General features: G+C 47.0%; 3 protein-coding genes across 6 annotated transcripts; 1 reads left to right on the top strand and 2 right to left on the bottom strand.

Annotated features, from left to right (window-relative positions):
* Nucleotides 1-20: 20 nt before the first annotated feature.
* On the bottom strand, nt 21-14,679 carry LOC120683120 (ubiquitin carboxyl-terminal hydrolase 27-like). Of its 3 annotated transcripts, XM_039965142.1 has the most exons (12): nt 14,378-14,679; nt 14,085-14,270; nt 13,461-13,715; nt 13,247-13,370; nt 7,798-7,898; nt 7,487-7,714; nt 7,088-7,156; nt 1,343-1,474; nt 1,076-1,210; nt 880-942; nt 608-799; nt 21-520 (listed from the first exon to the last, which is right to left on the bottom strand). In XM_039965142.1, the coding sequence occupies exons 3-12, from the start codon at nt 13,704-13,706 to the stop codon at nt 227-229; spliced, it is 1,584 nt and encodes a 527-aa protein (XP_039821076.1). In that variant the 5' UTR covers nt 13,707-13,715; nt 14,085-14,270; nt 14,378-14,679; the 3' UTR covers nt 21-226. The 3 variants fall into 3 exon arrangements, with proteins under 3 accessions (XP_039821076.1, XP_039821077.1, XP_039821078.1); XM_039965143.1 differs by lacking the exon at nt 14,085-14,270; XM_039965144.1 differs by lacking the exon at nt 14,085-14,270 and having other exon boundaries at nt 13,247-13,333; nt 14,378-14,678.
* On the top strand, nt 3,059-4,261 carry LOC120683122 (corneodesmosin-like). The gene is made up of 2 exons (XM_039965147.1): nt 3,059-3,592; nt 3,858-4,261. The coding sequence occupies exons 1-2, from the start codon at nt 3,094-3,096 to the stop codon at nt 3,899-3,901; spliced, it is 543 nt and encodes a 180-aa protein (XP_039821081.1). The 5' UTR covers nt 3,059-3,093; the 3' UTR covers nt 3,902-4,261.
* A 391-nt stretch (nt 14,680-15,070) lies between the features above and the next one.
* On the bottom strand, nt 15,071-20,811 carry LOC120683121 (histone-lysine N-methyltransferase ASHH1-like). Of its 2 annotated transcripts, none has more exons than XM_039965146.1 (11): nt 20,599-20,811; nt 20,405-20,457; nt 20,220-20,284; nt 19,926-20,082; nt 17,912-17,998; nt 17,736-17,820; nt 17,562-17,655; nt 17,270-17,468; nt 16,685-16,719; nt 15,611-16,157; nt 15,071-15,522 (listed from the first exon to the last, which is right to left on the bottom strand). In XM_039965146.1, the coding sequence occupies exons 2-11, from the start codon at nt 20,405-20,407 to the stop codon at nt 15,256-15,258; spliced, it is 1,539 nt and encodes a 512-aa protein (XP_039821080.1). In that variant the 5' UTR covers nt 20,408-20,457; nt 20,599-20,811; the 3' UTR covers nt 15,071-15,255. The 2 variants fall into 2 exon arrangements, with proteins under 2 accessions (XP_039821080.1, XP_039821079.1); XM_039965145.1 differs by having other exon boundaries at nt 20,546-20,809.
* Between the last annotated feature and the right edge of the window lie 7,053 nt (nt 20,812-27,864).

Raw genomic sequence — 27,864 nt, 5'->3', positions numbered from 1 at the left:
TACAGAAAGACTGCTACAGATGAAACAAAGGATGACTCAGTTGATTCAAAGTTTATCACCACTGGACCAAAATTCATGCAATCTGCGGATTGCTGTGTACAATAGTACAAAACAGTGAAGGCCTAATTTTATTTCTCTCGTTTGAGCCAAAAAAAACCCCCACCAACTCTTGACAACAAATAGCTCTTAATTTCGTACCACAGTGTTTTTGCAACTCAATAAGCTGCTACAACCTTTCATAGAAAAGGAGGGTGGCCTCCGCACCCAAAACATCATCCTCTGAAACTTCTGATACGTGACCATCTGAAATGTAAAACCACCGCTTGCCAAGACATGCAAGAGGTTGCCCTGGATCCTCAGGGTCAGGATTTGATGCAATTCTCCTGTAAACTGCATAGTGCCCTCCTCCGCATTTCCCGTAGTGCTCCACAACGGCTGAAAGACCATATAACTTGCTCCTTGATGATGATGGTGACGGCTGCAGTGATGATGATGAACTACTAGCCACATCAGCATTTGCCTGAAAATGACAAGTTGTCAGATTGTTACCGCCAACTTACATGTGATTAATTACCAAAATGTTAAAAGTAGAGTAACCAAAACCAACCATGTGAATTGAGTTCCCTCCAGTAGGTATTACATTCAAGCTCATCTGCATATTCAGTTGTCGGTATAGATGGAGAGCTTGCTGGCCATCTCTTTGAACTTTCATTGCCAAAGGTCCAGGCCCCTGCCCAATGCTCGATGCACCTCCCGCAAATGGGGATAGATTGAGAAGTAAAGGAAAAGAAATATGTCCCTGCAATCAAAGTATTCATTCAGTAAAACAATCTATATTGCATGACAGAGTTACCGTGTTTGACATAGCATGGCTCCTACCTGATGTTTGATGGGCTCACCATCAAGACTAACTGAAGCACGCAGCAAATGAATGCACAAAATCTGGAAGAGGACATCAACACTGGAGGTGTCGTGTAATGTTTTTTTTAAGGGCAAATCAGAGAGCTTCATTAATAAGACTCAACATTACAATCCTTGTTATGTAAGTCTCAGTGAGTACTTCAATTGTGGATACCTTCGGACACTGAACGATAATCAACTGCTTTGTTGCTCGTGAAGGTGATGAACATGGTATTTCCTCTGGGGAAAATATACCCCTGCAACTGCAAGTGCCATAGTCGACACAGGTGTTAAGTTTGCTAACTTTTTCCTGTAACAGTTATCAATAAGTTGTCATGCCCAACATAGTAAGGTGAAACTTCATAACAAAAAACATGAGTTCCATAGAATTTCCAGTGCACTGATAATTATAAGATAGAAGAAATCAGTAAAACATAACTACCTCATCAGCTTCTGATTTGAGAGATAGATACTTGGCAGCAGTAATATGCCAACACCGATCACAACGATAATTGTCAAGATGTTCCACCACAGTGAAGTACTTTAGGCAATCCACCAAACTACACCCACTGGTCTAGCATCATGGCATAAGATTTAGAAGGAACAAGTTGTTAGATGTATATGTATCTCTTGTATTTTCCCCCATTGTATAAGGGGTTTTGTGCATATTTCCTATCACCTGTACATGTATATATTTGGGCCTAGAGCCCTCATGATGAATACAAGTGCTATTCATAACATGGTATACAGAGCCAAAATTTAGGGTTAGGGTTCGTTTCTCCCTCCCCGTTCATCCTCTGCACGTGGCACTTGCGTGCATCTCCCACGACATCGATTGATTTCCGCTCTTCATCTTTGAGCGGATCGTCAATTCATCGCCGTCTGGGGTTCTTCTACCCCATCCCACTGCGTCGTCGCCGATTTCCGCCGGGATCCGCCAGTAGCCGGGATTTGGCCGCAGCTGCCCGACGCCCCGCCGCTCGACGCCCGGCCTCGCGCTCGGCTTCCCGCGCCGCCCGGCCGCGCCCCGCCCTTGCTGCACCGCCCCTCCGCCGGGACCAAGGATCTACCTCGCCCCCGGACGTGCCTCGCTTGTCCGCATCCTCGTCGCTGGACGCGCCGGCTCCGGGGCTCGTCCGCCCAAGGTCTGTCCGCTGGCCTTCCTCTGTTCGTGCGATAGGTGTACAACAAAGATAAGGCTAGGGAAGTTGTGAAAAAAAAACCTGCGACTGCTTGTCTCTGCTTTAGGCCTCTACTTGTGTGCTGCTCTTCTTTGCAACACACATCTCGGTCTCCACAGTCCAGCAGTACGTAAGGCAAAAAAAAAAAAAGAGGACTGCTGTTGTGATCTGGTGGCTGCTATCGACTCGTTTTACTTTGCCATGGACTCGTCAGTAGGGTACTCGAGAAAAAAAAACACTGTTGCCGCCGCTTTCATTTGCGCTCTCGCCGTCGACCGCCGCCTTTCCTTTGCGCTCTCGCCGTCGCCCGTTGCTGTTTGGGATGTCGTCCTCTTCCGTTCCGTCGTCTCGTGGTGTGCAGATTATGCGATGTCCGGTGCTTTTCAATGGCACCAACTATCGCGACTGGGTTCCTCGTCTGCGCTGGCACATGCGTGGTCTTCGTCTTTGGGAGTTTATTACTGGTGATATACCCTGCCCATCTCCTCCTGTTGTTCCTGTCAAGCCTACTATTCCTGATAAGGCTACTGATGATGTGAACACAAAGATGCTTGATGATTATGATACTAGTATGGATTCCTATGCGTCTCAGTTTGCTGCATACAGGACATGGTTGGATGAGGATGCTCGTGCTGGTGCTGTTCTTGCTGCTAGTATGGAGGAGCAGATTTCTGCAGATATTGTTGGTTTTGAGCATGCACATCAGATGTGGGCTTTTCTTCGTGAGCGTTATGAGCCTACTGGTCAGTCTACCTATATTGCTGCTCTATGTCAGGAGCAGCTCTTGCGCCAAGGTGATTCTACAGTTGATGATTTCTATGCTCAGATGTCTGCAGTGTGGCGTCAGCTTGATTCTATTGGTCCTCCACTATCACCCAGCACTTGTGACTAGTGTAAGGCTCAGAAGGTTGCTCTGGAGACTAGGCGCACTTATGACTTTTTGAGTCGTCTTCGTGATGAGTTTGAGCAGCTTCGAGCTCAGTTGGTCTCTCGCGTGCCTTGTGTTTCTCTGATGGAGGCTCTTGCTGCTGTTCGTAATGAGGAGCTTCGTCTTCGCAGTGCTGGTCTATTGCAATCTTCGTCTTCTTCAGTTTTGGCTGTTCGGTCTTCTTCGTCTACAGCTGTCACCCCTCCACCCAAGGCGCCTCTTTCAGCGGCGTCTTCTTCTGAGGGAGGAGGGGGTGGTCGTCTTCACTGTGGCTATTGTGGTAAGAAAACTCATGTGGAGGCATTTTGCTTCAAGAAGAAGAAAGATCAGTCTCGCCGAGGTGGTAGTGGTCGTGCTTCACAGGGTACAGGTAGTGCTGGTGGTTCTGATACTGGAGGCACTCAACGGAGTTCTGCTGGTTCTGATACTGGAGGCACTCAACGGAGTTCTGCTGGTTCTGAGACACAGGAGATGCTCATGTTGCTTCGTCGTCTTGCTGCCTCTGCGCCATCGGGAGCTGCTGGTTCTGTTACTCAGTCCTCTGCACAGTCAGATGCTGCTACTGCTTCTCAGTCTTCTTCAGGTAATTTTCCTTGGATTCTAGATTCTGGTGCTTCTTTTCATATGACTCCTGATCGCACCAGTCTTTCTTCCATTAGTACATCATCTATTTCTATCACTGTTCAAACTGCGGATGGATCGTCTCTCTCTGTTGCAGGGCAGGGAACTCTTTTCATGTCCCTGCTGTTTATTATGTTCCCAAACTAACCATGCAGCTTGTCTCTGCTGGCCAGCTCACTGATCATGGTTGTCGTGTGATCCTTGATTCTGACTCTTGTTGTATTCAGGACCGCACGGGTCTCCTGGTTGGTACTGGCCCTCGTCGGCGTGATTCTCAGCGTCTTTGGGAGCTTGACTGGCTTCGTCTTCCTTCCGCTGCCTCTGCCAGTCTTGTTGGGTCTGCTGCATCTACGTCATCCACATCATCTTTTGCTCAGTGGCATCATCGCTTGGGACATCTCTGTGGCTCGCGTCTGTCTACGCTCGTTCGTCGTGGTCTTTTAGGGTCAGTCTCTGGTGATGTATCTCTAGAACAGTGTCAGGGTTGTCGTCTAGGAAAACAGCTCCAGCTTCCTTACTATTCTAGTGAATCGGTGTCGAAACATCCTTTTGATCTTGTTCATTCTGATGTATGGGGTCCGGCTCCCTTCGTTTCGAAAGGAGGCCATAGATATTATATCATTTTTATAGATGATTTTTCTCGCCACACATGGATTTACGGCTTTGTCTATCTATAAAAATTTTGCAACCATGATCCGTACTCAGTTTGATACTCCTATTAGGGTCTTTCGTGCTGATTCTGCTGGGAAGTATTTATCTGGAGCACTTCGTCAGTTCCTTTCTGAGCAAGGCACTCTTGCTCAATTCTCTTATCCTGGTGCTCATGCTCAGAATGGTGTCGCTGAGCGTAAGCATCGTCATTTGCTTGAGACTGCTCGTGCTCTTATGATTGCTTCTTCTATTCCACCCCATTTTTGGGCTGAAGCTATTTCCACGACAACTTTTTTGATTAATATTCAGCCCTCATCCTCTCTTCATGGTGGGATTCCGTATGAGCGTCTTTGTGGCAAGCTTCCTGACTATTCTTGTCTTCGCCCTTTTGGATGTGTGTGCTATGTGCTTCTTGCACCTCGTGAGCGCACTAAGCTGACCGCTCAATCTGTTGAGTGTGTTTTCTTGGGATATAATGTTGAGCATAAGGGGTATCGTTGTTGGGATCCTGTTGACCGTCGAATAAGGGTTTCACGCGATGTTACTTTTGATGAGTCTCGTCCTTTTTATCCTCGTCCTTCTCCTGATGCTTCTCATGCATCTGTCATTAAGCCACTCTCTTTCCTACTGTTTCCTGATACTCCTATTGCCCCTCCACACCTAGTGCCTTCCTCTGAGGTTTCTGTTGAGTCTTCTGTAGTTCCTTCACATGTGGAGCCTTCTTCTATGGCTCCTTCATCTGTGGTCCCTTCTTTTTCGGAGGATATTCCACCGGTTCTTGTGGGCACTGCTTATGACAGTAAACCGCCTGTCACACGTGTTTACACACGTACTCGGCGGGTTGCGAAACCATCTTCTGATGCGTCATCTCCTTCTGATGATCCATCTACCTCTATTGCACCTTCTCCTCTTGATGATTCATCTTCTTTTGATGTATCATCTCTTCCTGATGAGACAACTTCTGCTGTGGGTTCTACACGGTATGCTCTTCGTGATCGGCAGTCGGTTCGGCCTTCAGATAGGCTTGGATTTGCTAGTGCTGTTCTTTCTGAGCCTACTTCTTATCGTAATGCCATTCATCATCAGGAATGGCAGCATGCTATGGCAGAGGAGATAGCTGCTCTTGAACGCACTGGCACATGGGATCTTGTTCCTATTCCCGCACATGTCCGTCCTATCACTTGTAAATGGGTTTATAAGGTTAAGACCCGCTCTGATGGTTCTATTGAGCGCTACAAAGCTCGTCTTGTAGCGCATGGTTTCCTGCAAGAGCATGGTCGGGACTATGATGAGACTTTTGCACCTGTGGCACAGTTCGCACTCACCTTGCTGTGGTTTCTGTTCGTGAGTGGTCTATATCTCAGCTTGATGTGAAGAATTCCTTTCTTAACAGTGAACTCCGTGAGGAAGTGTATATGCAGCCACCACCTGGGTATTCGGTCCCTGAGGGTATGGTTTGTCGTCTTCGCCGCTCGCTTTATGGCCTCAAGCAAGCTCCTCGTGCTTGGTTTCAGCGCTTTGCCTCTGTGGTCACTGCTGCTGGCTTTTCTGCCAGTATTCATGATCATGCGCTATTTGTTCACACTTCCTCTCGTGGTCGGACTCTTCTCCTTCTTTATGTTGATGACATGATCATCACAGGAGATGACCCTCAGTTTATTGCCTTTGTGAAGGCACGTCTCAGTGAGCAGTTTCTTATGTCTGATTTAGGTCCTCTTCGTTACTTTTTTGGGATCGAGATTTCTTCCACACCTCAGGGTTTTTATCTATCTCAAGAAAAGTACATTCAGGATCTTCTTGATCGTGCTTCTCTCACTGATCATCGTACTGTAGAGACTTCCATGGAACTTAATGTTCATCTTCGTGCCACTGATGGGGAACTTCTTGCAGATCCCACTCGTTATCGTCATATTGTTGGGAGTCTTGTCTATCTTGGTGTTACTCATCTTGATATCTCATATGCTGTACATATCCTTAGTCAGTTTGTGTCTGCTCCCACTCAGCTTCACTATAGTCATCTCCTTCGTGTTCTACGTTATCTTCGTGGGACCATATCTCGTCGCTTGTTCTTTCCGCGCTCCAACTCTTTACAGCTTTAGGCATATTCTGATGCTACTTGGGCTACTGATTCCTCTGATCGTCGATCTCTTTCTGCTTACTGTGTTTTTCTTGGTGGTTCTCTCATTGCTTGGAAGACTAAGAAGCAAGTAGCAGTTTCTCGTTCGAGTGCAGAGGCTGAGTTGCGAGCTTTGGCTCTTGTGACAGCAGAGGTTACTTGGCTGTGGTGGCTGCTTGAGGATTTTGGTGTTTCTGTTTCTGGGCCGACTCCTCTTTTGTCTGACAGTACAGGTGCCATCAGCATTGCTCGTGATCCGGTGAAGCATGAGCTTACTAAACACATTGGTGTTGATGCTTCATATACACGAGCAAAGGTACAGGATGATGTTATTACTCTTCAGTATGTGCCTTCAGAGTTTCAGTTGGCAGATTTCTTTACGAAGGCACAGACTAGAGTTCAGCACAGGTTCTATCTCTCCAAACTCAGTGTCGTTGATCCACTTTGAGTTTGAGGGGGGGGGGGGTGTTAGATGTATATGTATCTCTTGTATTTTCCCCATTGTATAAGGGGTTTTGTGCATATTTCCTATCACCTGTACATGTATATATTTGGGCCTAGAGCCCTCATGATGAATACAAGTGCTATTCATAACACAAGTAATATTAATGAGCACGAAATGCACAGTGAATGAATAAAAAAACTCTTGACACATGTAAAGAAATTTTTAGGAAGGTTCACCAGACATACAATATCTCCATTTGTGTTAAGCACTGGTGAGAGAGGCAGGCATTGGAAATTCTGGAAGTCCAACGATAGCTGTGTGATAAACAAGAGCAGAACATTAAAAGTTACCAAAAAATGAGTATTTATTTTGAGTTAACAGCTAAATGTACATAATTATTAAGATTTTTTTTGCGGGTACAATAACATCAGTAGTTTTGTTATCAAAACTGCTTCCATAATGATATTTTTTCAATAACATTTACTGCAGATAGCTAGAAAAAGGGTGTGCATTACAGCATTAGAGATCATGACAATGTCTATATATCTAATGGCAAAGGGAATAAAACGTATTCAGCTAAGAAAAAAACAACACTAGGTGACGGGTTTATAAGCCACACTTTAATAAGAAGCACAGGAGTCTACCACAGATGAACAGTTTCTGCAAGATAATATGCTGCCGATTGTCCCATCAAATGGGCCAAATAGATTTTGTTTCCAGCGCTTGCATTCAGGCTGGCTACCTTCCCTTTGCTTGTATACTTTAGAGTGAGACAGAGTGATGTCTGCCAGAGAACTCCTATGTGGTACATAACTATGGGAAAATTCATCTCGCAGTGAGATCAAAAGATGAAGAAAAGCTTCCGAAGCATCCTATGAGGAAAAATAGTTATCATGATGACTGCACGTCTAATACAAAAATACAATATCTAAAAAAGATGGAAGTAATATCATGCCTGCTGTCTGGTCAAATTGAAGTGACTAACATAGAAACTCAAAGCATGCATTACTCCATGTGGATTCAACACAATTCTTTCATCTCGAACTATGCTCAAGTCTGCAACATGCAAAGGTGTTAGAATGTAATTGTGACAGCCCATATTGGGCATGCGGCCCATTGGCCTTGTACATTGTAACCCTAGCCTATTAGGCTATATAATGAAGGTCACCCCCCCTGATTAGGGTGTGCGGTGTTTCTCTACATGGTATCAGCCCTAATTACCGATCCCTTCCTTCCGCTCGCTTCTCCTCTGCCCGTGCGCCCTCCCTCCTCGTCGCACGCCACCGCACCGCCTGGCCGCCTGACTCCCGTCCGGCCGCCGTCCCGTAGCAGCGTCGCCCTTCCCGGCCGCCTGCTACGTCCGCGCCGCGCCCTACCGCGCTGCCGCGCGACTTGCTCGCGCCGCCGCCCGGTACTCGCACCGCTTTAGGTCACGCACCGCGCCGCCATCTTGGTCGCGCGCCGCCGCCGCCAGGGAGCCACGCCGCCTCTCCACCAGGAAGCCGCGCCGCCCCCGCCAGGAAGCCGCCTCCCCCCGTCCGATTGACTACGCCATGACGTCCTCCACGACTTCCTCGGCCACGTCCGGCGTCCTGGGCTCCGGAACCACCGGCGCCCTTGGGGACGGCGTTGCTCCACCCTTCTTCGCCGCCTACGCCTCCGTCAACGTGAAGCAGCACGTCCCGATCGACCTCAGCCTTGAGCGTCCCAACTACTCCAAGTGGAAGGCCTTCTTCACCGCCCTCTGCGGCAAGTACGGACTGCTCGGCCACATCGACGGCACGGCGGCCGCGCGCCCGACTGACCCCTCGTGGTCTCAGCCCGACGCCTGCGTTCGCGGCTGGATGTACGGCTCCGTTGAAGACCCTGTCCTCGACCTCGCCATGGAGCCCGATCAGGATGCCCGCGCACTGTACGTCTCCATCGAGGCGCTGTTCCAGGCAAACAAGGAGTCCCGCGCCGTCGTCCTCGAGCAGGAGTTCCACAACCTGTCCCAGGGCGACCTCTCCGTCGACGCCTACGCCCAGCAGATGAAGCGCACCGCTGATGCGCTCCGGGAGGTCGGCCACAACATCTCCCCCGCGCAGCTCGTGCTCAACCTTCTGCGCGGCCTCAACTCCCGTTTCGCCACCACTGCCGACATCATCTCGAACACCTCGCCGCTCCCCGACTTCAAGTCTGCAACCAACATGCTCCGTGTCAAGGAACTCCGCCTCGGCACCGAGCACAAGGAGGCTTCGGCCTCAGCCCTCGTCGCCTCCACCGCCTCCTCCTGCACGACGCCATCCTGCCGGTCCAACCCCACTACCTCCAACAGTGGGGGCGGTGGCAAGGGCAAGGGGGGCAAGGGCAAGGGCGGTCGCAGTGGCAATGGTGGCAGCAGCAGCGGCAACGGCGGCGGTCGGCGCAACCAGCAGCAAGGCGGCGGACGACAGGCTCCCCCGCCGGCTGGTCCTTGGGTCTGTTACAACCCTTGGACCGGTCAGTGGGCTCCCCCGGGCGGCCAGTGGCCTCCTCAGCAGCAGCAGTGGACGCCACCCGCACCGCCTCCACAGCAGGCACACACTGCCTTTGCGCCAACGCAGTTCTCCGCCGCGGGTGGTCCTCCAGGCTGGAACCCGGCCGGCCTGATCGCTGCCCTCAACCAGCTGGCGGTTCAGGAGTCTTCTCCTTGGGTAATGGACAGCGGAGCGACATCCCACATGTCCTCCAACGACGGTATACTTCTTTCCCGTCTCCCGTCACCACCGTCCTCCATTACGGTCGGTAATGGACAATCCATTCCTATTTTCGGTCGTGGCACATCTCTTTTACAAATAGCTGATCGTCCCTTTCATCTTGATAATGTTCTTGTCGCTCCTCAGCTTACTCGTAACCTGTTATCTGTTCGACAGCTTACTCGCGACAATAACTGTTCCATTGAGTTTGACGCCTCTGGTTTTTCTGTTAAGGATCTCCAGACCAAGACGGTCCTCCTTCGGTGCAATAGCAATGGGGATCTCTACACCATTCCACATCGCATGCCTCCTCGCTGCCATGTCGCCGTTGTCTCCCCGGAGCTGTGGCATTCCCGCCTTGGTCATCCAGCACCAGTCGTCATCCAGACTCTAAATAAACTTTCAGCTATTCAGTGTAATAAAGCAGCTCGCCGCATTTGTCATGCCTGCCAGCTAGGCAAACACGCTAAGCTGCCCTTTGCTAGTTCAGCATCTAGTACTTCAGCACCATTTGAACTCGTCCATTGTGATGTCTGGACCTCTCCAGTTTTGAGTATTTCTGGCTATAAATATTATCTTGTGTTAGTTGATGATTTTACACATTATTGTTGGACGTTTCCTCTGCGCCATAAATCTGAAGTTCATGAGCATATTGTTCAGTTTATTGCTTACGCTCACACACAATTCAGCTATATTGTGCGCTGTTTTCAGGCAGATAATGGCACGGAGTTCCTTAACAATGCCACTGCTACCTTCCTGGCTGGCCGCGGCATCCTTCTTCGCACCTCGTGCCCCTACACATCCGCCCAGAATGGCAAAGCTGAGCGGATGCTTCGCACACTGAACAATGCTGTTCGGACGCTTCTGATTCATGCCGCCATGCCTCCCTCTTACTGGGTCGAAGCGCTTTCCACCGCTGTGTTTCTTATCAACCGGCGGCCTTCATCGTCCATACATAACGGTATTCCCTATCATCTTCTTTATCGCAAGATGCCAGATTACTCACTCCTTCGAGTTTTTGGTTGCCTGTGCTATCCGAACATCAGTGCCACGACTCCCCACAAACTGTCTCCTCGCTCAGCAGCGTGTGTCTTCCTCGGTTACCCTCCTTCCCAGAAGGGCTACCGGTGTCTTGATCTTTCCACTCGCAAGATCATCATCTCTCGCCACGTTGTTTTTGATGAGACTCACTTTCCGTTTGCGGCTTCCAAGCCCCGACCGGATTCGTTTGACTTTTTGTTACAGGACATTCTCCCCGCGCCTGCCCCGTCTACCTCAGACGCTCGGCACACGCGGGCCTCGGTCGTGCCGGCTTCATCTACCTCGGACGATGCCGGCGACCCTGTCGGGCTGGACCCGGCCATCCTGTGGCATGGTGCTGCCTACCAGCTGCCCCAGGTGCCCCGGCAGGCTGCGCCTGTGCTGTCGGCTCCTGCACCACCCGGTGCCGGCACCGGCGCCCCAGCTCCTGACGCCGGGCCCCGACAGCGGTTCGGTCTCCACTACAGCCGTCGTCCGCGTCCAGCCCCGGCTCCACAGCCGCAGTCGGAGGTTCCACAGGCCCTGGAGCCGCCGGCAGTGGTGCTCTCGGCTCCAGCACCGCAGGCGACAGCGCCCCGGTCTCCAGAGCCCCCTGCACGGGAGACTCGTTCCCGGACGGGCTCCTTGCCGCCGCCCATGCAGCGGTACGGCTTCACTGCGGCAGCCTCTAGCCTGGCGTCGCCGTTGCCAGGCAACACCCGCGCCGCGCTCGCCGATGCGAATTGGCGCGCGGCGATGACTGAAGAATACAAGGCGCTCGTTGACAATGGCACCTGGCGTCTCGTTCCTCGCCCGCCTCGTGCCAACGTCATCACCGGCAAGTGGGTCTTCAAGCACAAGTATCGTGCTGACGGCTCCCTGGCTCGCCATAAGGCCAGGTGGGTCGTTCGTGGTTTTTCGCAGCGGTACGGCATCGACTACGACGAGACGTTCAGCCCGGTTGTTAAACCGGCCACCATCCGGGTCGTCCTCAGCATCGCTGCTTCTCGCTCCTGGCCGATCCATCAGCTGGACGTGAAGAACGCCTTTCTTCACGGCCATCTGAACGAGACGGTCTACTGTCAGCAGCCGCCCGGCTTCGTTGACCCAGCCGCTCCTGACCACGTCTGTCTCCTGCAAAAGTCCTTGTATGGGCTCAAGCAGGCGCCCCGGGCATGGCACCAGCGCTTCTCCGGCTTCGTCCAGCGGTCTGGCTTCACTGCGTCGACCTCCGACACGTCCCTCTTTGTTTACAAAGAGGGCGCCGACGTCGCCTACTTGCTGCTCTACGTCGACGACATCATTCTGACAGCATCGTCGACCAGGCTCCTTCGTCGCATCATCGAGCTTCTTCATTCCGAGTTCGCCATGACAGATCTCGGGGATCTTCACCACTTCCTCGGGATCTCTGTCACGCGTTCCTCTGACGGCCTCTTCCTCTCCCAGCATCAGTATGCTGCGGATCTGCTCCAGCGCGCTGGCATGGCTGAGTGTCACTCTACAGCGACTCCTGTAGACACTCATGCCAAGCTGTCAGCTACGGACGGCAACCCGGTGGCAGATGCCACTCAGTACCGCAGCCTCGCCGGAGCTCTACAGTACCTCACGTTGACTCGTCCGGACCTCGCCTATGCAGTTCAACAGGTGTGCCTCTTCATGCATGACCCGCGAGAGCCTCATCTTGCGATGCTCAAGCGCGTCCTGCGGTATGTCAAGGGCACTCTCTCCACCGGACTTCACATCGGCACAGGCAGCATCACCAGCTTGACTGCCTACTCTGATGCCGATTGGGCGGGTTGTCCAGACTCTCGGCGCTCTACTTCTGGGTACTGTGTCTTCCTCGGCGACAACTTAGTCTCTTGGTCCTCCAAACGACAGACTACGGTCTCTCGTTCGAGTGCGGAGGCTGAGTATCGTGCTGTTGCGCACGCTGTGGCTGAGACTTGTTGGCTTCGTCAGTTGCTCCAGGAGCTCCATGCACCCATTTCTTCGGCGACGATTGTCTACTGCGACAACGTCAGTGCTGTCTATATGACCGCCAACCCAGTTCATCATCGTCGCGCGAAGCACATTGAGATAGATATTCACTTCGTCCGTGAGAAGGTTGCTTTGGGACAGGTCCGGGTGCTTCATGTCCCATCGTCTCATCAGTTCGCGGACATTATGACCAAAGGGTTACCTGTACAGTTGTTCACTGACTTTAGGTCCAGTCTTTGTGTTCGTGACACTCCCGCTTAGACTGAGGGAGGGTGTTAGAATGTAATTGTGACAGCCCATATTGGGCATGCGGCCCATTGGCCTTGTACATTGTAACCCTAGCCTATTAGGCTATATAATGAAGGTCACCCCCCCTGATTAGGGTGTGCGGTGTTTCTCTACAAAAGGTCAAGTACAATAACATAAATTCATGAGCAAGTAGCCAAAAGGAGTTTATAACCAAATGGTGAATGCCATGAATAACACAGTGCCATACTTTTACATTTTGTAGCACGGGGCTAATTTCAGATGAATAAAACGAAAAATAAAAGAAGTATAATTCATCTTTCTTTATATAAAAGCAAGGGGGTCATGTGCTCCATATGAAAGAGAATGCATTCACCAGCACTGGAATCTAGAGTTGGATCTTGAAATTGGTAAAAGTTCAACAGACCATATAAACAATATTACCTTGCAAGAGAGAACATAGAGCAAGAAGAAGAGGCATTCTTTCAGCCTTTTCTTCAGGTAGCAAGCCGTCAGTTGCAAGCAGATTATCTAGAAAGGAAACAAAACTATCACAGCTGGCAAGTGCCTGCCAAGTAAAGGATATCTTATTTAGCATTAATCCAGCAGGATATCAGCAGTACACATAGCAGAGTCAATATGAGCATAATATGATTACCTGCAGGATGACATTAAGAAAGCAATTGTTGCCAAGATTCCGTAAACCTCCAACATAGTATACTCTCCCTGATCCCAAAAATAAATTCCTCGGAGAGACCCATGGTATGGACGAACCACTATACAATGCCTTGCATAACCCAGCAACTCCTAGTCCCAAGCCAACAGCAATGGCTGCAAGACTATAGTGATGTCTATTTACTTCACTAGGAGATACCAGTGGATTGTCAGGCATAAACTTCCCCATGATTTGCACCTGAACCAACAGAAATAGTCATCATCAAATTTGTTAACATACAGAATGATCAAAGAAGAAAAGTAATTTGATGCAAGCAGAAACAGAAATTTAGCAAAGATACTCCTTATGCAAGTGGAAAATAAAGGAATCAGAGCCCGGGTATTGATATGATGTGCTACTTCAGCAAGCAAGGCAGGCAAGTGTCAACACATGAATTGAAAAAAAAGAAACATAATGTGCAACACCAAGTTATCTTTAAGAGCAGCAAAATTAACGTGGCACCTTACTCCAGTTCAGTTCTAAAACTTTTATAGCTCTATCGCACATGGAAGGGAACTCTATCGCACTGGGAAAGGAATAGGCATGGTGTGAGGAACGGACCCCTACCTTCGTCGAGAAAAGCGATGGCGAGCTATTGAATAACGAAATTGTCTGCACCCGCACCTAAGGTTGGCACAAGTCCAAACCGACCGAAACTGATCTTGCGCGCACAAGAGAAGAGCAGGAACTTAATCCAATCCGTCAACAATGGATGTAGGTCTAGCATTGCTAGGGAGTGTACCACGCAGCTAACTGAGCGGGGAGAATGAAAGATTTGAGTCTGCCTGCTCAAGCTCACAGAAAACCAGCACGAAGAGAGCTCTCCGCGAAGTTCATCCAATCAAGGTAGGGTTACTTACCAAAAAACCTTAGAACAAATTAATCCAGTCTGGATGGATCCACGCAAGTCCGGTAAAACAGAATGGGAAGAGGATGGCAACAGTTTAGAGGGGAAAGCTCCTGTCGAAAGATGCCTCGGCTTTGTTGGGCCCCGTCGCCGGCGGTGAGGCAGCCGGCGGCGAGGCGCAGCGAGGAACAAGGAGTTCGGCGCGAGGCAGGCGGCGGGGGAGGGAGCTCTCGGGACTCGGGAGGAAGGGCGACGGGAGCAGGCGGAGCCGCGGAGGGGGCTCGGGCGCTCGGCAAAGAAAAGAAACGATTTTTTAGCATTGGTGGGTAAATAACTCAGAACTTTACAACTATGTCCATATTTAAGAGTTTTTTTTAACAGGCATATCTAAAAGGACTATATAAAGTTTCGATGGTTCATAATCACATTGTAGATGTTCCAAATTCCAACATATGAGAGTGAACTAAGGCATTCTCGGTATGGGAGAGTAAAGTCGGACATGCCCTAGACACATTCATCTGTTTCAAGTTCCAACTAGGCATTGAGCAGTGGTGACTGTAAAATCTATGCTGCAATGTACAAATGGCACTTGTAAAAGCGCCCTCTCAATTGCCCCTAGAGAAAAGCTCCTGTCAAAATCTTGGGCTGAAGGAATTGACGTACGATCATGCAGCATTTGTTTAAATCGTAAATATACGCCACAACATTGACAGAACATGAGACTGAAGATGTATAATTCAACATTGTTAATTTGTGATCACACGAAGTTTCTCTACCTAATTAAGGTCATTTTGTTGATAAGGTAATTAAGATCAATTGAAGAAGAAAGAAAAACCTAAAACCTCAACAACATCAGGGTGCAATAGTAAAGAATGCACATTTCTAACTAAATCACGAGCCATTTTCCAAGTATTTCAATCCATTCTGTTCTCTCGGGGCCACATCATCCTTAGATCTTAGCGGCGCGGAGGCAAGGTTCTTGATGATTGCAGCATACAGATCGAAATCAGCTTTGTACTTGCAGCAGCTGGCCTCGATCCACTTCTCCGCAAGGCTTGTGGAGACGCTGTCTTGGCTATCTCTCTCATGCTCTTCAATCGCTGGCCTTATCTCGTCATACAGGGCATCTATTTGAGAAGCAGCCTGATTCTTCACTTCCTGAAATATTTGTTTAACCAAATATTAAATCTCATATTTTTCCTGCTACACATTTTTGAAAACAAGGAAGTTAACAATAGATCTTTACCTCACAGTACAATATTTCTTCACACGCCACAGATGATACTAACCGGTCGCAAATATCTGGAATATCCAGTTTGCGCACAACACGTTTAGGTTTCCTACCACGTCGCTTGGGTATGGGCTTTACAGGGACCAATGCTTTGTTTTGTGATTCAGTTTGGTTCTCGTGATTTGCAGCTTCTGGCACTGAATTTTGAGGAGCGACATGAGAATCTTGTGCATTATGTTCAGTCAACCCATTCTCAGCAAAACGGGCTCCCATTGGAATAGCATTCAATGGTTCAACAGTCATTGGTGTGAATTCATTTGAACTTGCAGCCAAGGGCTCGACAGTCATTGTTGCTAATTCATTTGAGCTTGCAGTAAATTGTTCAACAATCATTGGTGCAAATTCATTTGTGTTTGCAATCCCAGGGTTCTCAGTGTTCTGCACTGTATCACTGTTGCCATATTGAGCGATCGACCCACCATTTCCTAGGAGGATCTCCTTATTGATGCTTGTAGGTTCATCATCAGCAGAATCATAAAGAGGGACATTCTCAACAGAAAACCTGCCAATTAAGATGAAAAGAAGTTGCTGCTTTTTAGCACTTGAAATCATTGCATCCGTCGGCACTTCGCATAACAAAAGATGGAGTTCACTAGTCAGGATAAGTAGATCCAGTCACCAGAGCAAGCAGATGATAAACTAAGACACGAAGTGGCATTGTTTACAAATATTTTCCCCCTACATAGTTATATTTTTCCCCTGTCATGATAAACCAAGAGTATCAAGGCATGAAGTAGCATTGTTTAACAAAACGTGGTTGAATAACCAGGATTTGTTTCCCCAATGATCAAGACATGAACAGTTAAAAAGTTAAGTTATTCATAGACAATTTAATGTTTTCTTCCCTTAGTATTCCTATTTAAGTAAAGTGTCTCATCAGTCCATATCAAACCTAAGTTTAGAAATTGACTCGGTGGGTTTGAGTAAAGTGTCTCATCAGTCCATATCAACAAATTTTGAAAAGAACAGCAATATCAGCTATTAAATTGTACAGAGGCTAACATCAAGTCATAAAAAAGTGCAACCAACCTGTCATCATCATCTTCCCAGAGGTACGTGGCCTCCTGCAACATACCAATCAGCAAAGCATTTGTTAGGCACATATTGGATATTTCAAATATCAGCTTACAAGGAAATGCAACAATGACCAGACAATGATGCAGAATGCCAATCTTCCAAGCAATATTAGATAGCACAATTGCACAACGATTCAATATTATGCCAGCACACGAGAAAATACAATAAACCAAAGGGCAATCAACATTTCTAATCCACAATCATTTAAAAAATGGAGATAATTGGCATAACTACATATGTGCCTGATATTTCAATTATACGGTCAGAAAAAAAAATACAGCAGTGGTTCCTCCTGCTGAATCCTAGTGTCAATCATGAATGGATATGTGCTTATCTTCTGTTCAGTAAAAAAATGGAGATAATTGGCATAACAGAGTAACAGATACATATGTGCCTGATATTTCAATTGGACAGTCAGAAGAAAAAAAATGCAGCAGCGGTTCCTCCTGCTGAATCCTAGTGTCAATCATGAAATAGATATATGCTTATCTTCGGTTTGAAGACACATAAACAGCATAATCTGCTCACTTCACCCACCTGGAAACCACGTGACTTAGCCCCTAGAAACCCAGAACAGTTGGCAGCTCCACAAAGGCACCGTACCATCACACCACCAAACCACTCAAAGTTGTAGTCATAGGATAATTCTGTTCCATAAGGAATGTCTTGCTTTGCAAATATTCCAACTCTTACTTCCCCAAGGACGTTCCATTTCCTTGTCTCACAATTCGGTTGGCTGTATGCTTCAATAACAAATTATTAGAATTAATCACTTAAAATGAATGATAGAAAATTTGAATGATCAAATCGCGCACACAAGAAAACTTACCATGAATGATTGATAAATCTGGCAAGACTCCCTTTTCTTGTTGCGTCAATAGATTCATCAGCATTGAGGTAAATGATATAGGCGTCCTTTAAACCTAACATTTACAGTAGACACATGTTATAGCTATCTAAAAGGTTCCGCAATTCAGATACGGGAAGAAGAGTATCCGCAGACCTTGGGTTTCATAAGCTTGAGATCTCCGTTTGGCTTCCTTCCATGATATTACTTCGCCACAATATTCAATAACAAATTGACCAGCCTAAATCAATTTTGATCCAACTTACATAAGCCTATTTACTTGAGTATATTGGAAGATATAAGCAAAACAAATATCAATATAATTCAGTCACCATAATATTCTCATCTGCCACAAGACCCCATCCACGCCCTTCAGTCTTTACCAGCCTTGTCCTAGCATATTGACATTTTTGGAACCGCTACCAACACAAAGATTAATTGTCAGCATTACTATCATTAAACTGTACAGGAATAAGCAACATACAAGCAGTGGCAAATGCAGGTTTTGAAGCTAGGGTGGTCCAAGTTGGGAAAAAAAATTATCCACCCACAAAAGAAAAAAAATTTATCAAGAAAGATGCAATGACTTGTTTTTCTTCATGTTTCAACAGTTCTATACAATGACAGCAGTTACAAATTTGTTACCATGGCTATCAATCTTCAAGCTACAAGATTGCAATGCCAATTAGTGAATTGCCTTGCTAGCTTGCTGTTTGGTGATTGCAAATAAGCTAACTGCAATGCAAACTCTTTAAGTGATGATTTGGTGAAGGTGCTAGGCTGGCTGCTTGCTGTCTGGCTTGCTGCATTGCGGTCGAGAGGATAGGGTCCCGCATATAGATCTGCCAGTGCATAGAAGGTATCCTAGAATCTGATTGCTTTTAGAAAAGAAAAAGAATTCATATAGAACATTGACACGATCACTAACAAACTTCTATTGTTCCATCATGTTGCAAAAACCTTTGCATGACCATGACAGGAAGGAATCCCTACGTCCCAGCTTTTCAATTTAGCACCCTCCGCATGCTCTCTTTTCGTTCCTTCGCATTGAGCAGAGGCCACCCTCGCTGCCATGGATTCCGAAATGCCAACCCTAGCTGGCAAAGGGCACTAGCAAGGCACAAATCAACAACCCCATCAGTGGTGACCTACTCACGACCTCACCCCTCGGTAGCTAGGGATGAAAACGGTCAGAAACGATCGGTGAAAGGCCCCACCATTTTCACTTTCATATTTTTTCATTAGAAACGAAAGCGATACGGTATTTTTGGAAATGAAAACGACGCCGGTATTCCGGTAATTTCGGAAACGAAAATATATGGTCGAGAAGCCATCGATAACGATCGAAACCCATCAAAATGATATTTAAAAAATGATAAACACATCAAATGATAGAGCATAACATTAACTATATGACTTGACACATCTCACATGCAAGTAGTAAAGATTCTATTAAGATATTAGTCCAAATATCGAACCAATCCGTGATAACTAACACATAGTAGCATGCACGATAGTATGACACAAAGTTGCACACAATATACATGACATAGCTATACATGATCATTAACCAAATTCAAAGACGGTGACATCGATCGTCCTCGAGACGATGCATCTCCTGCTGGTGCCACCGCCCTGTGCTACGTCGCCGGCAGTCGCCGTTGAGGGATAGCACCGAAGGCTGGAGGGTAGGGACTGCGGGTCGCCGGAGGGCGTAGTCGAGAAGAGGGAGCGGTGCCGGTCACAGGGGCTGGGGCTGGGGCACTGGGGAGTGGAGCGGAGAACTCGATTCCTTTTGAGGCTAGGGTTAGCTTAAGCTAGACCAGTCGGAAGCCTGCGAGCTAATTGGGCCAGGGTCCATGGACAGCATGTGTTGGTGTTGGGCCTCAAATACGGTAATGCCAGCGGTAAATTACCAGATACATACGGTAATTCTCGAAAACGGTCGGTAGAGGGTGAAATCATATTCGCTTTCAGTTTCGGATAAAAATATCGTTTCCGTTTCCGTATTTTCGCTTTTCGGTAGCCGTTTTTGTTTTCGTTTACACCAAAATCTCGAAAACGATTTCCGGTAACCGAAAATTTCCGTTTTCGTTTTCATCCCTATCGGTAGCACACCCATGCAGCTACATGCAAGCTGACTGCACCATCCATTACGTAGCTTGCTCTCTAGCTTGCTATCCCAGTTTGGCGGATGTTGCTCCTTATGTTGACAACATCTACTTTCTATTTGCAGTAGTCAAGCAGACCCAACCATGAAAAATACTGATAAAAATTTAGAACATTGCATCAAGTACCAGATGACATTGCAATGACAGCATTATTACCAAGATAACAAAATCCTACCTGGTTTTTGCAGTACACACCACAGCGGCAGTAGCCAGGCGTGCACTCTGTGTTAGTCAAGAAATTCAAGCACCGATCTCCACATGGACTCTCCGGATCCAAGATATCATACTGGCACTCGCACACAACTATGTCCTCCTCTTTCTGCCTCTTGTGCCTCCAAAAGGTAACACCAAAAGTATAAGATTTGCATCCCAATTAAAAAAGAGAGCCGACCTGCACGTGCCTACCAACATCATCAAACTTCAAACCACCATGGAAATACTGGGAAAGAACTAGCACAAAACTGCTCACTTTCTGTAGGAGAAATCGTTGCTCTCAATGTGGATATACGACGGTGCATCTATGTGTTCTTCCTCCTGCAAGCCATATTATTCGACGAGTTCAGGATGCAGACCAAACCAGATAAAAAAGCAAATTGATTCCGGACAGCCTGTATCAGACGATATCAAGAAATTAGCACTGAGCAGTAGAAACACCATTAGAAACGCTAGTCGTGGACTGTGTGACGGCAAGTCAGCAATACGACGGCCTGAAAAAAGAAAGAAGGATTTGGTCAATTCGGGGTGCAGTGAGCATGCAACAGCGTCGAATGAATAAATCTTTACAACAAAGGGAACCTGAAGGGAGGGATCTTCATGAATCTGGGAGAAGTGAGGGTAGGGCCGCGTACCAAGAACTTGGCGGCGAAGAAGCGGACCCAACAATAGGGCTAGGTACGGAGACCGCCCTACCTACTTCCGGCGGCTAGACCCCCCGTCCCCACACCTCCCAGAGATCCCAGCTCCGGCCTCCGGGCGCGGCGGCGTTGGAGCTCGGAGATGAACCGATGTTTCGTCGGCACAGCTCCTTGGGGAAGAAAGGGTAGCCTATGGACTGTGGGCCTGCCATCTTCACATTGGGCCGTCCTTGGAGAAAAAGGCCCATCCGTTGTGATTGAATCTTGGTCAACAATTGAGATTTAAATAAAATAATTTCCTATCTTTGGATCAAATATATGCATAGTGCTCGGTTTATAAAAATTATTTGAATAATTCATATTTCAAATATCTATGGATACTATATTGACTTTGCAAAGATCGAGATATATCCATAGAGAAATTAGTAGCCAAAGTAAACCTCTAAAGAGAAAACAAAGAATATCCAAAATTCCAAACAAGGGATCACCGTAATACTCCGTAGGACCCATTACCCACGCAGTCCATGATTAGCAAAGCATGATTGATGATTGCCGCCATCGAAAGCTCGTGTTATCCGCGTCAGAGACCCTATGAGCACCGGTCACTGGCACTCGCCATGCCACGTGTACACGGCACACGCATCTCATACAAAAAGAAAAAAAAAAGGAAGAGAGGAGGAGGAGGACTGGAGGAGGCAGCGACGGAAAGGGCAAAGGACAGCTTACGCAACCATTCTGACGTCACAGGTAAAGGAAAAACAATATACTACGCTGGAGATCACGAGAACATATCCTTTTCTTCTATTTCAAAATGAAACAAAACTTGATAGGTTCTCGTTTGATTTTTTTCGGCTTAAGTCATAAATCGGTCACATGGCATGTTTAAACACCAATTAGGAGTAAATATAAATATATTACAAAACTAATTTCATAAGTCGTGACTTAATCACGACGTGAATCTATTAAGGCTCAGTTTGGTTTTATAAGTTTAAGCCATAAATCCTGTCACATCACATGTTTAAACATCAATTAGGAGTACTAAATATAGATTTATTATTATAAAACTAATTTCATAAGTCGTGACTTAATCACGAGACGAATCTATTAGGTCTAGTTAGTACATAATTTGACCACTAATTGCTACAGTACCCCCATTCGCTAATCTCGTATTAATTATACTTAGTAGATTCGTCTAGAACTCTAATTGCAACTTATGCAATTAATTTTATATTAAATTGGCATCTGAATATTCATAATTTGACCACTAATTGCTACAGTATCATCTGTTAAATGTGCATTAATTATATTTAATAGATTCATCTAGAGCTCTAACTACAACTTATGCAATTAGTTTATATTAAATTGGCATCCGAAAATTCAAATTGGCATCCAAATATGTTTATATGACAGCTACTTAAAAAGCTAAATGAGATCTAAACCTGTGTTTTTGCTTCCTCGGGAGGTGAGCCTATTCTATCAAGTGTCAGTATCATCTGCAGCCGCCGACTTCCGACTCGTCTCCTTGCGATTGCGACTTTTCTAGACGGTCAAACTCGAGCCGGGGGCCCCCCTGGCCTCGTCTCCATCCTGTCCGCAACCCATGCCCGCCATGAACGCATGCATCCAGGAGGTGGTTTTGTTCTGTCTGAGCTTTCTTCCCAACGAGGAAGAAGAGTCCAAGCGAGCCGCATAAACCCGAGACCGTGCTGACAGCTTGCTACAGATCATGGCGTCCTTCCTTTTTTTGAACGTGATCAGCCCTTCCTTGTGGTGTGACAGAACCGCCAAATTAAAACTCAAAATTAAACTAAATAGCCATCATTTGAACACATCAGGCACATTTGGTTTAACGGTTTAATTTGACAGCCCTTTCGCCACTGACCTTCCGATCGAAACAAACACCAATAGTCTCACACGAAAGTGAGCGCAGGCAGTACAAACATGTTGAGTACATAAAAATACAACTACAATACCGAGTATGGTGCATCAAGTTTACAAACCTGATTTGAGTATATAAAATAATACACAAGTGCATCTTCAGTTAAAAACAAAGTCCGATATAGGAAACTTGACGTCTATAATACATGAAGAGCAGAGCCGAATCACACACTCAGCCCACGGGTGTGTGATTCGGTAACTAGCAGAGACTAAACATCTGGCCCGGCCATCTCCCAACCATCCGCGCCAAGCTGGATCAACTTAGCACAATAAGGGCAGAAGTCTATTTCATCCTGACCTGAAATAGTTTGAGCCACAACCCTGAGTATACTAATACTCCGCAAGACTTACCCGACTATGGGTATACATAGCCCATTATCAAGACATGCACGACTTTCTGGCTGTGGTTTATTTTGCGGAAAAGCAAATAAGAGTGAGTCCTTACTTTCAATATTTTAGCTCAAAATTAGGAATGTGTACCTATTTTCTATAGTTTGCATTTCTATACCAATCAGTGTGGAAAAACAATTGATTAGGTACAACTATACTGATCATCTCATTCCCTTCCATATTCTTACTACGATGTGACTCGGAGATCAAGGTGCTCATGTCCGAGAGCGACTGACGGCGAATCGATCCGATTTAACCTTGCAAGGTGAACCTAACCAACACGGCACGTATTTGCCCCGTCGGACAATACGAACCAACCATTCCCCTCCCCGCCTCGAACTACAGAACCGCCCCACCTGCATATAGTCAACCGAGCCCTACGAGAGACCACCAAAAGTAAACATATGCATCCCAGTTCTCCGCGGCCACTCGACTGCCCTAAGGGGTGGGTAGAAGTTCTGTACTTTCGAAACAAGGCAGTACTCGGCTTACCGGTTTCGACTATCTCATACTCCCGGCATGCCGTTAGTACAATTCAAACATGATCAGCAGGGCCGACAACGGTACGGTCCTTAACCGACACAGACGGGGCTTGACAATTCCCACCGGTCTCCAATTTCTTTCCTTTCCTCCATATTCCAATATTCCATAATCAAATCATAAAGACATCCTATATCTCGCGAGTAACAGGAAATTACTCGACTTCTACCGAATCCTATTTTTAGCATGGCAAGGATAACGACATACACATACTAGTATTCCGACCAATGGAACCTAGGAATCATGCAACTAGGGTTTCATCCAACGCCTAGAAACTTAATGCATAATCAAGTAAATATATATAACATTTCATAAGTTAAAATAATAGGTTATGCTCCGGGGCTTGCCTGCGGGCTGCTGCTCAATGCTAGTGTCCACTGGGCCTTGGGCCGGGTCGTCACGAAACTCCTGCGGGGCTGGCTCCGTCTGCTCCTGCGGCTCCGTGATCACCTCGTACACGACTTCCTCGGTCGCGGATTCTATATGTATGCATATAAGACAATGTGTAAATGCCAATATGACTTGGTAATTAGAATATAAACATTAAACAAATTAACACTTTACATAAAATGATGCAGGTATGGTGATGATTAACTTTAACCCTAAGTGTTAGGAACAACTAATCTACCTAAGTATCAAACTAGAGCACCATTTAATATCAACAGAACATGACTTGCAAAGACATTTATTAAATTACTTCTCATGATTTCTAAAGAATCTTATATATAAAGATATTATTTATCCCTATGCAAATGTACTAGCTAGGTACATTTTATAAATATGTACTAAACTATGCATTATGATCATGAAAATTTTACAGTGAACCACTCATACTTAAAGTAAGCTACTACAAAAATTTCATAATTTTTAGATTAACAGACCTATAGAAACAAATTAAGCAAGACTAAACACAATCTAAATTTTTGCAGGGGTAAAGAGGTCATTTCGCCATCATAGATATTTTTCCTCCATAGATCTTACTCTAACAAATCCAACAAAATTTATCTCATATTTTTCACATTTTTCCTTGATTTATAACACATTTTTGAAGTTTTGGCACAAACTAAAAGAACTAATTAACCCTAACCCCTGACCGTGGAACAAAATAGGGGGGCGGCCTGGCCAGGCGCGCACGCCATGGCGCGGCTCGCCAGCACAGGGGGGTGAGGCCCGCGGCGGCGGCGGCCGACGGCGGCCCGAGCGGTAGCCCACGCGGCTCGCGGCACGGGGGAGGGCGAGGCAGGGCCCGCGCGCACGGCTCTGGGCAGCGGAGCAGCCCGCGGCGGCGGTGGCGCAGGGGAGACGCGGCGGCGGCACGGCTCGCCGTTCCAGGCGGCGATGGCGCAGGCGACTACGGCGCAAGGCGGCTCAAGCACCAGTGCTGGTAGGCGGCCTCGGTGCGTGCGCAAGGGTGGCGTGGGACGGCGTGAGCGCGGCCCGCGCCGTGCGGCGGCGGTAGGCGGGTCGGCCGGCGGTGGCATGGCCGCAAACGCGCGCGAAAATTCGACGAACGCGCGACGCGGAGAGGGGCATGAGCATCATGAGATTACCACAGCTCTATTTGTGTAGTTGGTTGCGGCGGGGATGGTCGGTGGCTGTCTGGCGACGTGTGGCTCACGGCGGCGCCATGGCGGCTCGAGCGGAGGGGAAATCCACGATTCCAGGGTCTGCCGGGGTTGGGGCTGATGTTGGAGTAGCTGGGAAGGAAGCTAGAAAGATGAATGAGCCTTGGGCGCGCTGGTGGCCGAATATTTGGATCGAGTAGAGTAGCCCGCTTGCTCTGTTCTCGCTCTTTGGGGGTAGACGAGAGGGCGCAGGAAGGAGTGAAGGCAGGTGGCGAGCTCAGGAAGGCGGCTTGAGCGACTTGGCGACGTCTGACGGCCGGAAAAATGGGATCGCCCTCCACGACGGCAACGCAGAGCGGTGGAGAGCTTCGGGAGAGGTCGGCCTTCATTACCGCGCACTGTGCCGCACAGGGAGAAGGGAGGGTGAGAGTATGACAGGTGGGGTCCACGTGTAAGCTTCTTCAATATTTTTGAATTTCCAATTGAATTTAATTTGAATTGTTACAATCCTTCCCCCTAAAAGAAATCTGGTCTCGAGATTTAGGAGAAAAGTGCCGAATTGAAAGGATGTCGGAAAATCATATACCTTGGTATAATTGGAGCAACTCAGGACATTTGGACTAAACAAATTCCTCCGTTTCCCAGGTAGCTTCTCGCTCTGAGTGATTACTCCATTGTACCTTATAGAAATTGCTGGTTTGATTTCGAGTGACCCGAGTCTTGTGATCAACAATTTTCACTGGATGCTCTGGATAGACAAGATTGGGCTCCACTTGTAACACGGAGGCATTTCCTGAGCTGGGAGACATGGAATATATTATGAACTGCGGATAATTAGGCAGGAAGTTCCAGGCGATACGCTATCGGCCCACATCGCTCAATGATAGGAAAAGGCCCAACATAGAGAGGGGCGAGCTTTCCCTTCACACCGAACAGTTGGACTCCTCTCATTGGAGATACCCGTAAATAAACATGATCTCCCACTTGGAACGAGATAGATTGACGTTTCTTGTCCGCATAGCTTTTCTGCCGGGATTGGGCTATTTTCAAGTTCTCCTGTATAACCCGGACTTGTTCTTCCGCCTCACTGACCATATCCGGGCCGAATACATTTCTTTCACCGGCTTCTGACCAATTCAATGGAGTTCTACACCTTCGCCCATATAATGCCTCAAAAGGAGCCATTTTGATACTTTCCTGATAGCTGTTGTTATAGGAGAATTCAGCTAAAGGTAGACACTCATCCCACTTTTTACTATAAGAAAGTACACAGGCCCGCAGCATATCTTCCAAAATTTGATTAATTCTCTTAGTTTGACCATCGGTTTGGGGATGATAAGCTGAACTGCGGATCAGTTGTGTACCAAGGGCGGCATGGAAATGCTCCCAGAACCGAGCAATAAATTGTGCACCACGATCTGAAATGATAGTTTTTGGAATCCCATGAAGGCTCACAATACGGTCTATATATAGTTGAGCATATTGCTTGGCCGTATAAATAGTTTTTACAGGAATAAAATGTGCAGACTTGGTGAGACGGTCAACAATAACCCAGATGGAATCGTATCCTTTGGAAGTTTTGGGTAAACCGACAATGAAATCCATACTGATGTCCTCCCACTTCCAAGATGGAATGCTCAAAGGCTGAAGAGGACCTGCTATTTTCAAATGGCTCGCTTTGACCCTTCTACAGGTATCACATTCAGACACATATTTAGCAATCTCCCGCTTCATTCTTGTCCACCAGAATCGTTGCTTCAGATCTTGATATATTTTATTGCTGCCCGGGTGGAAAGAATACCTAGAGAGATGAGCTTCATCAAAGATTTGTTTTCGGAGGTCTAAATCTTTAGGTACCACCAAACGATCCTTAAACCATAGAACTCCAGCCTCATCTAAATGAAAACACTTCACCCCCGGGTCATTTTCCGCAAGTCTTTGGCGAATCTTTTCCATCCCGACATTATGTTTTTGAGCAGAAATAATCCAATCTCGAATAGTAGATGAAAGGACCAAATTATTAAGCCTGCCGTGTGTGATGATCCCCAAGTTTAATTTTTCCAGTTCATAACAAAGGGTTTCATTGTAAGGCACAATAGACAGGCAGTTGCATTGAGCCTTGCGGCTTAAAGCATCTGCAATCACATTGGCCTTACCCGGGTGATAATGAATCTCCAAATCATAATCCTTAATCAATTCCAACCATCGCCTTTGGCGTAGATTTAGTTCATTCTGGCTTAAAGCATTCCGTATATATATGAACATGATTTCCCAGAAGATAATGATGCCAGATCTTCAAAGCATGAACCACTGCTGCTAGTTCTAAATCATGAGTGGCATAATTTTCCTCATGTCGCCGGAGTGCTCTGGAAGCATAAGCAATTACTCGACGGTCTTGCATGAGGACACAATCTAAACCCGTACCTGATGCATCACAATATACATCAAAGGGTCGAGTAATATCAGGTTGGGCTAAAACAGGGGCAGATGTCAAAAGTTTCCTCAAGGTTAGAAAAGCTCGTTCACATTTATCGTTCCAATTAAATTTCACCCCTTTCTTGAGCAACTCAGACATGGGCTTAGCAATTTTTGAAAAATCCAGAACAAACCGCCGGTAATATCCTGCTAGCCAAAGAAAACTCCGAATTTCCGGAACAGATGTAGGTGCTTCCCAATTCAAAACATCTTGGATTTTACTAGGGTCGACAGAAATTCCATTCTCTGATATGACATGACCCAAGAATGGAACCTCCTTTAGCCAAAACTCACACTTGGTGAATTTGGCATACAACTTGTGTTCCCGAAGACGCTGGAGAATAATGCGAAG

Source organism: Panicum virgatum, chromosome 7N (genome assembly GCF_016808335.1).
Source record: "Panicum virgatum strain AP13 chromosome 7N, P.virgatum_v5, whole genome shotgun sequence".
Taxonomy (NCBI): Eukaryota; Viridiplantae; Streptophyta; class Magnoliopsida; order Poales; family Poaceae; genus Panicum; species Panicum virgatum.
This window is presented reverse-complemented; position numbering and strand designations above follow the sequence as displayed.

Bases quoted from the DNA above. Each gene is read 5' to 3' on its own strand.
- LOC120683121 (XM_039965146.1), bottom strand. The intron at 17,821-17,911 runs GTGACTGAATTA...AAATTGATTTAG, and splicing joins TGGCAGATGAGAATATTATG to GCTGGTCAATTTGTTATTGA. The intron at 15,523-15,610 runs GTAAAGATCTAT...CAAATATTTCAG, and splicing joins AAGAAATATTGTACTGTGAG to GAAGTGAAGAATCAGGCTGC.
- LOC120683122 (XM_039965147.1), top strand. From the start codon at position 3,094: ATGGAGGCTCTTGCTGCTGTTCGTAATGAGGAGCTTCGTCTTCGCAGT. The intron at 3,593-3,857 runs GTAATTTTCCTT...TGTTGTATTCAG, and splicing joins TGCTTCTCAGTCTTCTTCAG to GACCGCACGGGTCTCCTGGT.
- LOC120683120 (XM_039965142.1), bottom strand. From the start codon at position 13,706: ATGGGGAAGTTTATGCCTGACAATCCACTGGTATCTCCTAGTGAAGTA. The intron at 1,211-1,342 runs GTAGTTATGTTT...TAACTGTTACAG, and splicing joins TCAAATCAGAAGCTGATGAG to GAAAAAGTTAGCAAACTTAA. The intron at 943-1,075 runs GTATCCACAATT...GTCCTCTTCCAG, and splicing joins TTATCGTTCAGTGTCCGAAG to ATTTTGTGCATTCATTTGCT.